We start from the raw sequence: 12,200 nt of genomic DNA on the forward strand, positions 1-12,200 counted from the left end.
AAGATCATTCGGAGCAAATCCCATTTGGGATACTTCTTCTTTTGCGCGGCTTTGGCCTGTTGCAATTTTTGACGCACGAGCGCCGCCTTTCGTAATTCTTCAAGCTCTAGATATTCATCGGTATTTTGAATCGCGACGATAGGATCTTCAGCTTCTTGAGGGAGAAGCTGCTCCGTGATTTGAACCATTTTCGATGCGATGTTAAAGACGGAAAAAGGTGGAAATGAATTAGGGACTAAATAGAAGTCACAACAAGAAAAAGTGGACACTAAGCCGATAGCAAGGGCCGAAAGATCCCTTTTTAGCAACTAGCCATTTTTTGCTTCCTGTCCTTTTTCGCGGTCCACGGGACAAGAGCAGAGCATGTGGCGAACTAGAAGCGTATGTGTGTCGTGGTTTTGTGTGTGGCACTTCTTCCCAAAAAAATCAGGCTAATTGCGATTCTCACAATTGAGCTCTTTATAGGACCGCTTCAATCGATTTATCAAAGATTTTTCAGCTTCTCGGAGCCAAACGCGAGGATCGTAGAATTTCTTGTTTGGTTTATCTTCGCCTTCTGGGTTTCCGATCTGGCCTTGAAGATAGCCTTCATTTTTCTTGTAAAAGTTCAATATTCCCTCCCAGTATCCCCACTGGAAAAAATTGAATGAACCAAGAGATGAGATGAAGCCTTACTTGTGTATCAGTATCGATATTGAACTTCACAACACCATTCGAAATCGCTTCCTGGATATCTTAGTTGCTCCAGAGCCGGAGCCTCCGTGAAAAAACAAAAAAGCATGGCTTGTCTGTTCCTGTGACCTTCACTTGTTTGACGTGCCTCTGACAATCTCCGAGTATTGACGGTTTAAGAACAACATTTCCAGCTGCATAAACCCCATGAACGTTCCCAAAAGCAGCAGCGATTGTAAATTTCTTGGGCGCTATAACGTTCAAGTGGTTATAGACTTGCTCAATGTCTCTTGGTGTTGTGTAAAGCTTCGTCTTTTCCACATCTTCGTTACAAACACCATCTTCTTCGCCACCTGTGATGCCAATCTCCATTTCCAAGGTGATTCCCATTGGCTTCAAGCGTTGCAGAACTTCTTCACAGATGCGAATATTTTCGTTATCAGGTTCTTCAGACAAATCGAGCATGTGGGAGCTTAGAAGCAAGAAGGATCAATTGGTTCATAGAGACGCTGTTACCTGAAAATCGGCTTCCCTGTTTGCTTGAAATGCTTCTCGTTTTCTTCGATCAGTCCCATCACCCACGGAAGAAGCTTCTTGGCGCAATGATCAGTGTGGAGAATGACAGGAACCCCTGATGAGGAATAATGTTCAGTTGCTTCCCTGCAACTCACCGTAATGCTCAGCCATCGTGTGAACATGTTTGGCAGCGACAAGAGATCCAAGAATCGCGGCTTTCTGGTCCTTATTGTCAATTCCCTTTCCAGCGAAAAAACGCGGCGCCACCTGGACGAGGAAGTTGATGAACAAAGTGAAAACAAAGTAAGGCTCACCATTCGACAGCTGGATGATAAGGGGTGACTTAACATCTCTTGCACATTCCAGAACGGCATTGATTGTCGATGATGTCGTGCAATTAACAGCTGGAATTGCGAACTGATGCTCCTGAGCGTATTCGAATAATTTCGTTACGTCATCTCCCAGTAAAACTCCAGGCTTCACAATATCGAGAACTCCCATAATAGAAAGTATTTCAGTTGTAGACACATGCGAGAGAAAAAAATCGATGCAAAAAATCGATGCAAAAGAATTAATTTCTGAAAAGAGCTGAAATTATCATTATTAGAAGTATAATTCGCGGATCGATCATCATCCTTATAACGTTCCCAATTACACCAATCTCGAACTCATTCTTGTTTAAAGAGGCTTCACTCTGTTGGTCGATGAAGGGAAGAATGATCTTGATTGAGATGAATTTGGAATCTTATGAATGAAACCATATCGACAAAACTGGATGAATTTGGAATCTTATGAATGAAACCATATCGACAAACTGGGTGGAAGCCCCGAAGAGTTGATCAATTGTGAACATGGGGAGCAATAGAATTAGATTATAGCACCAGCAAACCCACCATACAAATCAATCATCTTTTCTTTAAAAATGGAAGGAAGTCCAAACAAGGCAGATAAATCCACCAATTGATTAGCTTTGTCTCACTTAACAGGTTTTGATAGAGAACTCGTTCTTCCAATTTATCTAACGATCAAGAAAATCCTTCAAGAATCATCCTTCATTAAAAAATCGTAAGATGATGAAGGGGGTCACTCTTTAAGTTGGAGAAATTCGAAATGGCGGGCAATGGAGTTTTACTAGGACGGCAGAATCGCGTGCTCGGATGAGGATGGCGCAGCATCCAGATAACAATTTGCTGATCTCGAGTCTACTTGTGGGTGGTGAATTCAAACCAATAATTCGGTTTCATGATTTTCTCCCTCTTCGATGTTTTTCAAAAATGTCTCTTGGATTTTTCATGTTCGTCACCTTTTGCCACACTTCTGTCTTTGTTGTTTCGAAGGGGGCAAGCCCAAGAGTTCAAACTGACCCCCAGGGAACCGACCGATCAATAGAAAACTCGATAACATGGAAATTTTACAACATAATTTGCAACAGCGCTACTGCATTTTGTGTCATGACGTGGTTCGCGTTCTAGATCCTGCCAAGGCCTGACGCGCTGGCAAGGACTCCATATCTTTAACGTGTCCTTTGCGCCATTCCATTCCGGCTGAAGCTTTCGCTTTTGCTGGGGATCATGCGCGGTACTATTTCACGCTCAGATTCACATCACAGAAGCGTTGGGTGTTACACCTCTGAGTGATTGTTTGCAGTTCCCTGATAATCTTATTAACATGTTTTTGAAATTCGCCTCTCATCTCAAACGCAGAACTCCATTTGAAATGACGATGGCGTTGGTTTTCTTCTTTGATCGTCTTTTGTATAAATTGTCTCAGATGATAGCGCGATTTCAACAAATGTCTTCGCTCACGCTACTAGAAGATCGTGTCTGAAAGGAGTGCACACGCTGGACTCAAACAGTAGCAGACGCTTGCGTGATGATATAACGGTCTGCTCGGTCGATCCATTAAAGACGTTCACTGTGGAAATGAGCGTTTTGTGATCAATCCAGATACATTTTCCTTTGAGAACACATTTTCCTTTGAGAACACATTTTCCTTTGAGAACACATTTTCCTTTGAGAACACATTTTCCTTTGAGAACACATTTTCCTTTGAGAACACATTTTCCTTTGAGAACACATTTTCCTTTGAGAACACATTTTCCTTTGAGAACACATTTTCCTTTGAGAACACATTTTCCTTTGAGAACACATTTTCCTTTGAGAACACATTTTCCTTTGAGAACACATTTTCCTTTGAGAACACATTTTCCTTTGAGAACACATTTTCCTTTGAGAACACATTTTCCTTTGAGAACACATTTTCCTTTGAGAACACATTTTCCTTTGAGAACACATTTTCCTTTGAGAACACATTTTCCTTTGAGAACACATTTTCCTTTGAGAACACATTTTCCTTTGAGAACACATTTTCCTTTGAGAACACATTTTCCTTTGAGAACACATTTTCCTTTGAGAACACATTTTCCTTTGAGAACACATTTTCCTTTGAGAACACATTTTCCTTTGAGAACACATTTTCCTTTGAGAACACATTTTCCTTTGAGAACACATTTTCCTTTGAGAACACATTTTCCTTTGAGAACACATTTTCCTTTGAGAACACATTTTCCTTTGAGAACACATTTTCCTTTGAGAACACATTTTCCTTTGAGAACACATTTTCCTTTGAGAACACATTTTCCTTTGAGAACACATTTTCCTTTGAGAACACATTTTCCTTTGAGAACACATTTTCCTTTGAGAACACATTTTCCTTTGAGAACACATTTTCCTTTGAGAACACATTTTCCTTTGAGAACACATTTTCCTTTGAGAACACATTTTCCTTTGAGAACACATTTTCCTTTGAGAACACATTTTCCTTTGAGAACACATTTTCCTTTGAGAACACATTTTCCTTTGAGAACACATTTTCCTTTGAGAACACATTTTCCTTTGAGAACACATTTTCCTTTGAGAACACATTTTCCTTTGAGAACACATTTTCCTTTGAGAACACATTTTCCTTTGAGAACACATTTTCCTTTGAGAACACATTTTCCTTTGAGAACACATTTTCCTTTGAGAACACATTTTCCTTTGAGAACACATTTTCCTTTGAGAACACATTTTCCTTTGAGAACACATTTTCCTTTGAGAACACATTTTCCTTTGAGAACACATTTTCCTTTGAGAACACATTTTCCTTTGAGAACACATTTTCCTTTGAGAACACATTTTCCTTTGAGAACACATTTTCCTTTGAGAACACATTTTTCTTGTCGCTGAATTTTTCGTCATCGTAGAGAATTGGTACGCTGGGGCGATTGAATTGAGAATATTCGTGAGAAATGGAAGAAAGCAGTTCTTCCTTCGAGATTCGTGTGAGTGAAGCTGGTTTTAGCAACCATTAATTGATCTCAGTGTAAATTGTTGATTTCACTTGTGGTCGTAGAGATTAAGATTTATCATCATGTTCAGGTCATGTGCCAAATCCTTAAGATGTATGGCGCTATTTGTGTTCGATTGCTGCAATGTGATGTTTTTAGATGAAAATCACATCCGCTTTTCCAATGCACACTCTCCCCGAACAACGATTGCTGAATTGGTGCCAACCTCACCTTTGTTTCAGGCAGAAGTTCTGTTGTTCTGCACTTTTTGTCTTGTGGTTCGGAATTTTTCTTTTTTGAATTTTTTCTTTTTGCAATGCAAGCCGTTTTAAAGCAACTGTTTAGAGAAGTGCTCACGACCTTCTGGAGTCATACGTCTCTCCTTGCATTGACGGCGTATTCTCAGCAGGCAGCGACGGCCAAGTCTTGCGGTTGATCAAAATATACAAGTCGTACAAACATTCCTGCGAGGCGGGTTGTACTGATCCCCGTTTGAAAAAAACACGGCAGAACAAGAAACGTTAACCGAAGACATCAATCGGACTCTGACACGAAAACCAAACACAACAGATAGCAGCAGCTCATTTAGTGATGCTTCTTGTAACGTTTCATGTTTGTCCTCCGAAGGCTGCTTTTCTTCGTTCTGTGAAGCTTCTCCATCGATCGATTGAGTCTCTTCCGATGCGTTTTCTTTTTGTTCTTCCCCTTGCGAGTTGCAGGAATAATTGGCTTGAACCAAAAAGGCAGGCTCTTGATTTGGCTCCCATGCTGAAATACAATAAAATATGGAAGAGTAAGTAGAGACCAGAAATTAGCAAGGAAGTGGTCGGGATACAGATAATGACTCACAGGGCCAACTGGTGATGGAGAAGTTGTGGAATGTTGCAAAACATTAAGGTGTTCCTTCGGGGGTTCTCTAGAAAGAGACTTTTGCAGTTAATCGTAATCTCCCACAACGTTTTCAATTCAGCGAATCCCTTAATGAGATTGGATTCTTCAAGGAGCTGTGAGTCTTGACTGACGAATTCAATGACAATATGCGCTGAGTTTACAAGGTGTTGATGAAGACATGAAGCTTCCTTAGTCAGCTGGTGTTTCAGGTCGGGAAGATTGGAAACGCTCTCGTCAAAAAGCGTCTGAGGAACTTTCTTCCAAAATCAGCCAGTGCTTTGTCGCGGGAGGTTGGTCTGTCGATTTTCTGCATGACGAGTTGCAGGTACGTGAAGGCACAGCGCATTCCGTAGTCTCTGAACGTGGTTTATATAAATTGTTCAACGCGTCCAAATTGGCCTTTGGAAAAATCGCTTTTTGGCCAACATTCACTGAGAAACCACCAGGATCAACGACATGTCAGCAATTTAGGACTAACCTAAGATTGGGATAGTGTTCGGCAATAAAATCAGTGAGTGCCAATAAAGTGTAAGAAGCGTTCTTCTCACGGCGCAACCCGTCAAACAACGTTCCGCTGAGTTCCTGATGAAGCTCCGTCAGGGCGGAATCGGTCAGCTTGTTAGCTTTATCGACGGGTGCAGTTTTGATTGGATCAATGATGCTATCGATGAGCTGAACTAGGTATACTTTCAAGGATTTATCACAATGTTTGTCATATTGAGTGAGGCTTTGTCCATGAGAAATGGCCATCCTCACTGATGGGTTTTTGAGACTTTGTTCTACGAGACACAGACTTAAGAAAACCAGGAAAAGAAATCAAGCATGCTATCCTCTTGTCTCCCGCCCTAGGAGCACCACCACACTTGGCGGTGCAATTGTTGTCTGAGCTCCCTAACTCGTAAGCTTATGACATTTTCTCAACACTGTGGTCTACGGTCTTCGTTTCTCCCCTGTTAGAATGATGACTTCCTTCCTCTCCGTTTTCACTAGTTTCCTGTCTACGCTGCTCACGCTACCCATGACCCTAAGTTCCTGGGTATGTTGTTTATCCTTCTCTTGTGGGGTTATATCGTGTACTTTACGCATCGCTTCATCCTCAGATGCCTAAAGTATCCTGCGTTCGTGGTCTTAATGATTTTGACCGGGTTTTTTATCTACGTTTCTATAGTTCAGTGTGTTTTCCCATGGCTTTGCCCCCTGTTTTCTTACTTCGCTAACACATCGTCCGCATGGTTAACAGTATCTACGCTCTCTGTTGCTGGTACCTACGTGTTGAATTCCGGATTTTGCTGGACTTGCACTCTTCTCCCAATCGCAACCATGATTACCATTCCCACGCTTTGGGACGCGAATCTTATCAGTTATGCGCGATTTTTCAATCTTGGAGTAGCTGAATTTAATATGCGATAGTTTTCAACATACTGAAATAGAAAGCAGCATAGCTCAGTGGAAGAGTGGGGGGCTCATAACCCCCAGGTCCGTGGATTGAAACCACGCGCTGCTAACTTTGATGTAGTTTGATTTGCGTGCAATTTTATTAACCAGGTCCGTGCATTGAAACCACGCGCTGCTAACTTTGATGATTTGATTTGCGTGATTTTTCAATCTTGGAGTAGCTGAATTTAATATGCGATAGTTTTCAAAATACTGAAATAGAGAGTAGCGTAGCTCAGTGGACGAGTGGGGGGCTCATAACCCCTAGGTCCGTGGATTGAAACCACGCGCTGCTAACTTTGATGTAGTTTGATTTGCGTGCAACTTTATTAACCAGGTCCGTGGATTGAAACCACGCGCTGCTAACTTTGATGTAGTTTGATTTGCGTGCAATTTATTAACCAGGTCCGTGGATTGAAACCACGCGCTGCTAACTTTGATGATTTGATTTGTGTGATTTTTCAATCTTGGAGTAGCTGAATTTAATATGCGGTAGTTTTCGAAATAGAGAGCAGCGTAGCTCAGTGGAAGAGTGGGGGGCTCATAACCCCCAGGTCCGTGGATTGAAACCATGCGCTGCTAACTTTGATGTAGTTTGATTTGCGTGCAATTTTATTAACCAGGTCCGTGGATTGAAACCACGCGCTGCTAACTTTGATGATTTGATTTGCGTCATTTTTCAATCTTGGAGTAGCTGAATTTAATATGCGGTAGTTTTCGAAATAGAGAGCAGTGTAGCTCAGTGGAAGAGTGGGGGGCTCATAACCCCCAGGTCCATGGATTGAAACCACGCGCTGCTAACTTTGATGTAGTTTGATTTGCGTGCAATTTTATTAACCAGGTCCGTGCATTGAAACCACGCGCTGCTAACTTTGATGATTTGATTTGCGTGATTTTTCAATCTTGGAGTAGCTGAATTTAATATGCGATAGTTTTCAAAATACTGAAATAGAGAGCAGGAGTGGGGGGCTCATAACCCCTAGGTCCGTGGATCGAAACCACGCGCTGCATTTGATTTGCGTGATTTTTCAATCTTGAAGTAGCAATTTTATTAACCAGGTCCGTGCATTGAAACCACGCGCTGCTAACTTTGATGATTTGATTTGCGTGATTTTTCAATCTTGGAGTAGCTGAATTTAATATGCGATAGTTTTCAAAATACTGAAATAGAGAGCAGGAGTGGGGGGCTCATAACCCCTAGGTCCGTGGATCGAAACCACGCGCTGCATTTGATTTGCGTGATTTTTCAATCTTGAAGTAGCAATTTTATTAACCAGGTCCGTGCATTGAAACCACGCGCTGCTAACTTTGATGATTTGATTTGCGTGATTTTTCAATCTTGGAGTAGCTGAATTTAATATGCGATAGTTTTCAAAATACTGAAATAGAGAGCAGGAGTGGGAGGCTCATAACCCCTAGGTCCGTGGATCGAAACCACGCGCTGCATTTGATTTGCGTGATTTTTCAATCTTGAAGTAGCTGAATTTAATATGCGATAGTTTTCAAAATACTGAAATAGAGAGTAGCGTAGCTCAGTGGACGAGTGGGGGGCTCATAACCCCTAGGTCCGTGGATTGAAACCACGCGCTGCTAACTTTGATGTAGTTTGATTTGCGTGCAACTTTATTAACCAGGTCCGTGGATTGAAACCACGCGCTGCTAACTTTGATGTAGTTTGATTTGCGTGCAATTTTATTAACCAGGTCCGTGGATTGAAACCACGCGCTGCTAACTTTGATGATTTGATTTGTGTGATTTTTCAATCTTGGAGTAGCTGAATTTAATATGCGGTAGTTTTCGAAATAGAGGGCAGCGTAGCTCAGTGGAAGAGTGGGGGGCTCATAACCCCCAGGTCCGTGGATCGAAACCATGCGCTGCTAACTTTGATGTAGTTTGATTTGCGTGCAATTTTATTAACCAGGTCCGTGGATTGAAACCACGCGCTGCTAACTTTGATGATTTGATTTGCGTCATTTTTCAATCTTGGAGTAGCTGAATTTAATATGCGGTAGTTTTCGAAATAGAGAGCAGTGTAGCTCAGTGGACGAGTGGGGGGCTCATAACCCCTAGGTCCGTGGATTGAAACCACGCGCTGCTAACTTTGATGTAGTTTGATTTGCGTGCAACTTTATTAACCAGGTCCGTGGATTGAAACCACGCGCTGCTAACTTTGATGTAGTTTGATTTGCGTGCAATTTTATTAACCAGGTCCGTGGATTGAAACCACGCGCTGCTAACTTTGATGATTTGATTTGTGTGATTTTTCAATCTTGGAGTAGCTGAATTTAATATGCGGTAGTTTTCGAAATAGAGAGCAGCGTAGCTCAGTGGAAGAGTGGGGGGCTCATAACCCCCAGGTTCGCATGGATCGAAACCATGCGCTGCTAACTTTGATGTAGTTTGATTTGCGTGCAATTTTATTAACCAGGTCCGTGGATTGAAACCACGCGCTGCTAACTTTGATGATTTGATTTGCGTCATTTTTCAATCTTGGAGTAGCTGAATTTAATATGCGGTAGTTTTCGAAATAGAGAGCAGTGTAGCTCAGTGGAAGAGTGGGGGGCTCATAACCCCCAGGTCCGTGGATTGAAACCACGCGCTGCTAACTTTGATGTAGTTTGATTTGCGTGCAATTTTATTAACCAGGTCCGTGCATTGAAACCACGCGCTGCTAACTTTGATGATTTGATTTGCGTGATTTTTCAATCTTGGAGTAGCTGAATTTAATATGCGATAGTTTTCAAAATACTGAAATAGAGAGCAGGAGTGGGGGGCTCATAACCCCTAGGTCCGTGGATCGAAACCACGCGCTGCATTTGATTTGCGTGATTTTTCAATCTTGGAGTAGCTGAATTTAATATGCGATAGTTTTCAAAATACTGAAATAGAGAGCAGGAGTGGGGGGCTCATAACCCCTAGGTCCGTGGATCGAAACCACGCGCTGCATTTGATTTGCGTGATTTTTCAATCTTGAAGTAGCAATTTTATTAACCAGGTCCGTGCATTGAAATCACGCGCTGCTAACTTTGATGATTTGATTTGTGTGATTTTTCAATCTTGGAGTAGCTGAATTTAATATGCGGTAGTTTTCGAAATAGAGAGCAGCGTAGCTCAGTGGAAGAGTGGGGGGCTCATAACCCCCAGGTCCGTGGATCGAAACCATGCGCTGCTAACTTTGATGTAGTTTGATTTGCGTGCAATTTTATTAACCAGGTCCGTGGATTGAAACCACGCGCTGCTAACTTTGATGATTTGATTTGCGTCATTTTTCAATCTTGGAGTAGCTGAATTTAATATGCGGTAGTTTTCGAAATAGAGAGCAGTGTAGCTCAGTGGAAGAGTGGGGGGCTCATAACCCCCAGGTCCGGGGATTGAAACCACGCGCTGCTAACTTTGATGTAGTTTGATTTGCGTGCAATTTTATTAACCAGGTCCGTGCATTGAAACCACGCGCTGCTAACTTTGATGATTTGATTTGCGTGATTTTTCAATCTTGGAGTAGCTGAATTTAATATGCGATAGTTTTCAAAATACTGAAATAGAGAGCAGGAGTGGGGGGCTCATAACCCCTAGGTCCGTGGATCGAAACCACGCGCTGCATTTGATTTGCGTGATTTTTCAATCTTGAAGTAGCAATTTTATTAACCAGGTCCGTGCATTGAAACCACGCGCTGCTAACTTTGATGATTTGATTTGCGTGATTTTTCAATCTTGGAGTAGCTGAATTTAATATGCGATAGTTTTCAAAATACTGAAATAGAGAGCAGGAGTGGGGGGCTCATAACCCCTAGGTCCGTGGATCGAAACCACGCGCTGCATTTGATTTGCGTGATTTTTCAATCTTGAAGTAGCTGAATTTAATATGCGATAGTTTTCAAAATACTGAAATAGAGAGTAGCGTAGCTCAGTGGACGAGTGGGGGGCTCATAACCCCTAGGTCCGTGGATTGAAACCACGCGCTGCTAACTTTGATGTAGTTTGATTTGCGTGCAACTTTATTAACCAGGTCCGTGGATTGAAACCACGCGCTGCTAACTTTGATGTAGTTTGATTTGCGTGCAATTTTATTAACCAGGTCCGTGGATTGAAACCACGCGCTGCTAACTTTGATGATTTGATTTGTGTGATTTTTCAATCTTGGAGTAGCTGAATTTAATATGCGGTAGTTTTCGAAATAGAGAGCAGCGTAGCTCAGTGGAAGAGTGGGGGGCTCATAATCCCCAGGTCCGTGGATTGAAACCATGCGCTGCTAACTTTGATGTAGTTTGATTTGCGTGCAATTTTATTAACCAGGTCCGTGCATTGAAACCACGCGCTGCTAACTTTGATGATTTGATTTGCGTGATTTTTCAATCTTGGAGTAGCTGAATTTAATATGCGATAGTTTTCAAAATACTGAAATAGAGAGCAGGAGTGGGGGGCTCATAACCCCTAGGTCCGTGGATCGAAACCACGCGCTGCATTTGATTTGCGTGATTTTTCAATCTTGAAGTAGCAATTTTATTAACCAGGTCCGTGCATTGAAACCACGAGCTGCTAACTTTGATGATTTGATTTGCGTGATTTTTCAATCTTGGAGTAGCTGAATTTAATATGCGATAGTTTTCAAAATACTGAAATAGAGAGCAGGAGTGGGGGGCTCATAACCCCTAGGTCCGTGGATCGAAACCACGCGCTGCATTTGATTTGCGTGATTTTTCAATCTTGAAGTAGCAATTTTATTAACCAGGTCCGTGCATTGAAACCACGCGCTGCTAACTTTGATGATTTGATTTGCGTGATTTTTCAATCTTGGAGTAGCTGAATTTAATATGCGATAGTTTTCAAAATACTGAAATAGAGAGCAGGAGTGGGGGGCTCATAACCCCTAGGTCCGTGGATCGAAACCACGCGCTGCATTTGATTTGCGTGATTTTTCAATCTTGAAGTAGCTGAATTTAATATGCGATAGTTTTCAAAATACTGAAATAGAGAGTAGCGTAGCTCAGTGGACGAGTGGGGGGCTCATAACCCCTAGGTCCGTGGATTGAAACCACGCGCTGCTAACTTTGATGTAGTTTGATTTGCGTGCAACTTTATTAACCAGGTCCGTGGATTGAAACCACGCGCTGCTAACTTTGATGTAGTTTGATTTGCGTGCAATTTTATTAACCAGGTCCGTGGATTGAAACCACGCGCTGCTAACTTTGATGATTTGATTTGTGTGATTTTTCAATCTTGGAGTAGCTGAATTTAATATGCGGTAGTTTTCGAAATAGAGAGCAGCGTAGCTCAGTGGAAGAGTGGGGGGCTCATAATCCCCAGGTCCGTGGATTGAAACCATGCGCTGCTAACTTTGATGTAGTTTGATTTGCGTGCA

General features: G+C 42.0%; 2 protein-coding genes across 2 annotated transcripts; both read right to left on the reverse strand.

The window, feature by feature from the left end:
* Positions 1 to 431: 431 nt before the first annotated feature.
* On the reverse strand, positions 432 to 1,689 carry LOC129617041 (fructose-bisphosphate aldolase-like). Its single transcript, XM_055532485.1, is given in 4 exon segments — positions 432 to 632; positions 676 to 1,144; positions 1,189 to 1,303; positions 1,344 to 1,689. Coding segments are annotated over 4 exon segments (1,131 nt in total).
* Positions 1,690 to 2,989: 1,300 nt separating this feature from the next.
* Positions 2,990 to 6,797, reverse strand: LOC129617042 (uncharacterized; the record flags this gene model as incomplete). The annotated part of the gene is made up of 4 exons (XM_055532487.1): positions 2,990 to 4,411; positions 5,043 to 5,284; positions 6,424 to 6,511; positions 6,677 to 6,797. Coding segments are annotated over 4 exons (1,873 nt in total), but the record flags the coding sequence as incomplete, so codon positions are not given.
* Between the last annotated feature and the right edge of the window lie 5,403 nt (positions 6,798 to 12,200).

The sequence above is a fragment of the Condylostylus longicornis genome, unplaced genomic scaffold (assembly GCF_029603195.1).
Source record: "Condylostylus longicornis isolate FDR11 unplaced genomic scaffold, ASM2960319v2 ptg000382l, whole genome shotgun sequence".
Lineage (NCBI taxonomy): Eukaryota > Metazoa > Arthropoda > Insecta > Diptera > Dolichopodidae > Condylostylus > Condylostylus longicornis.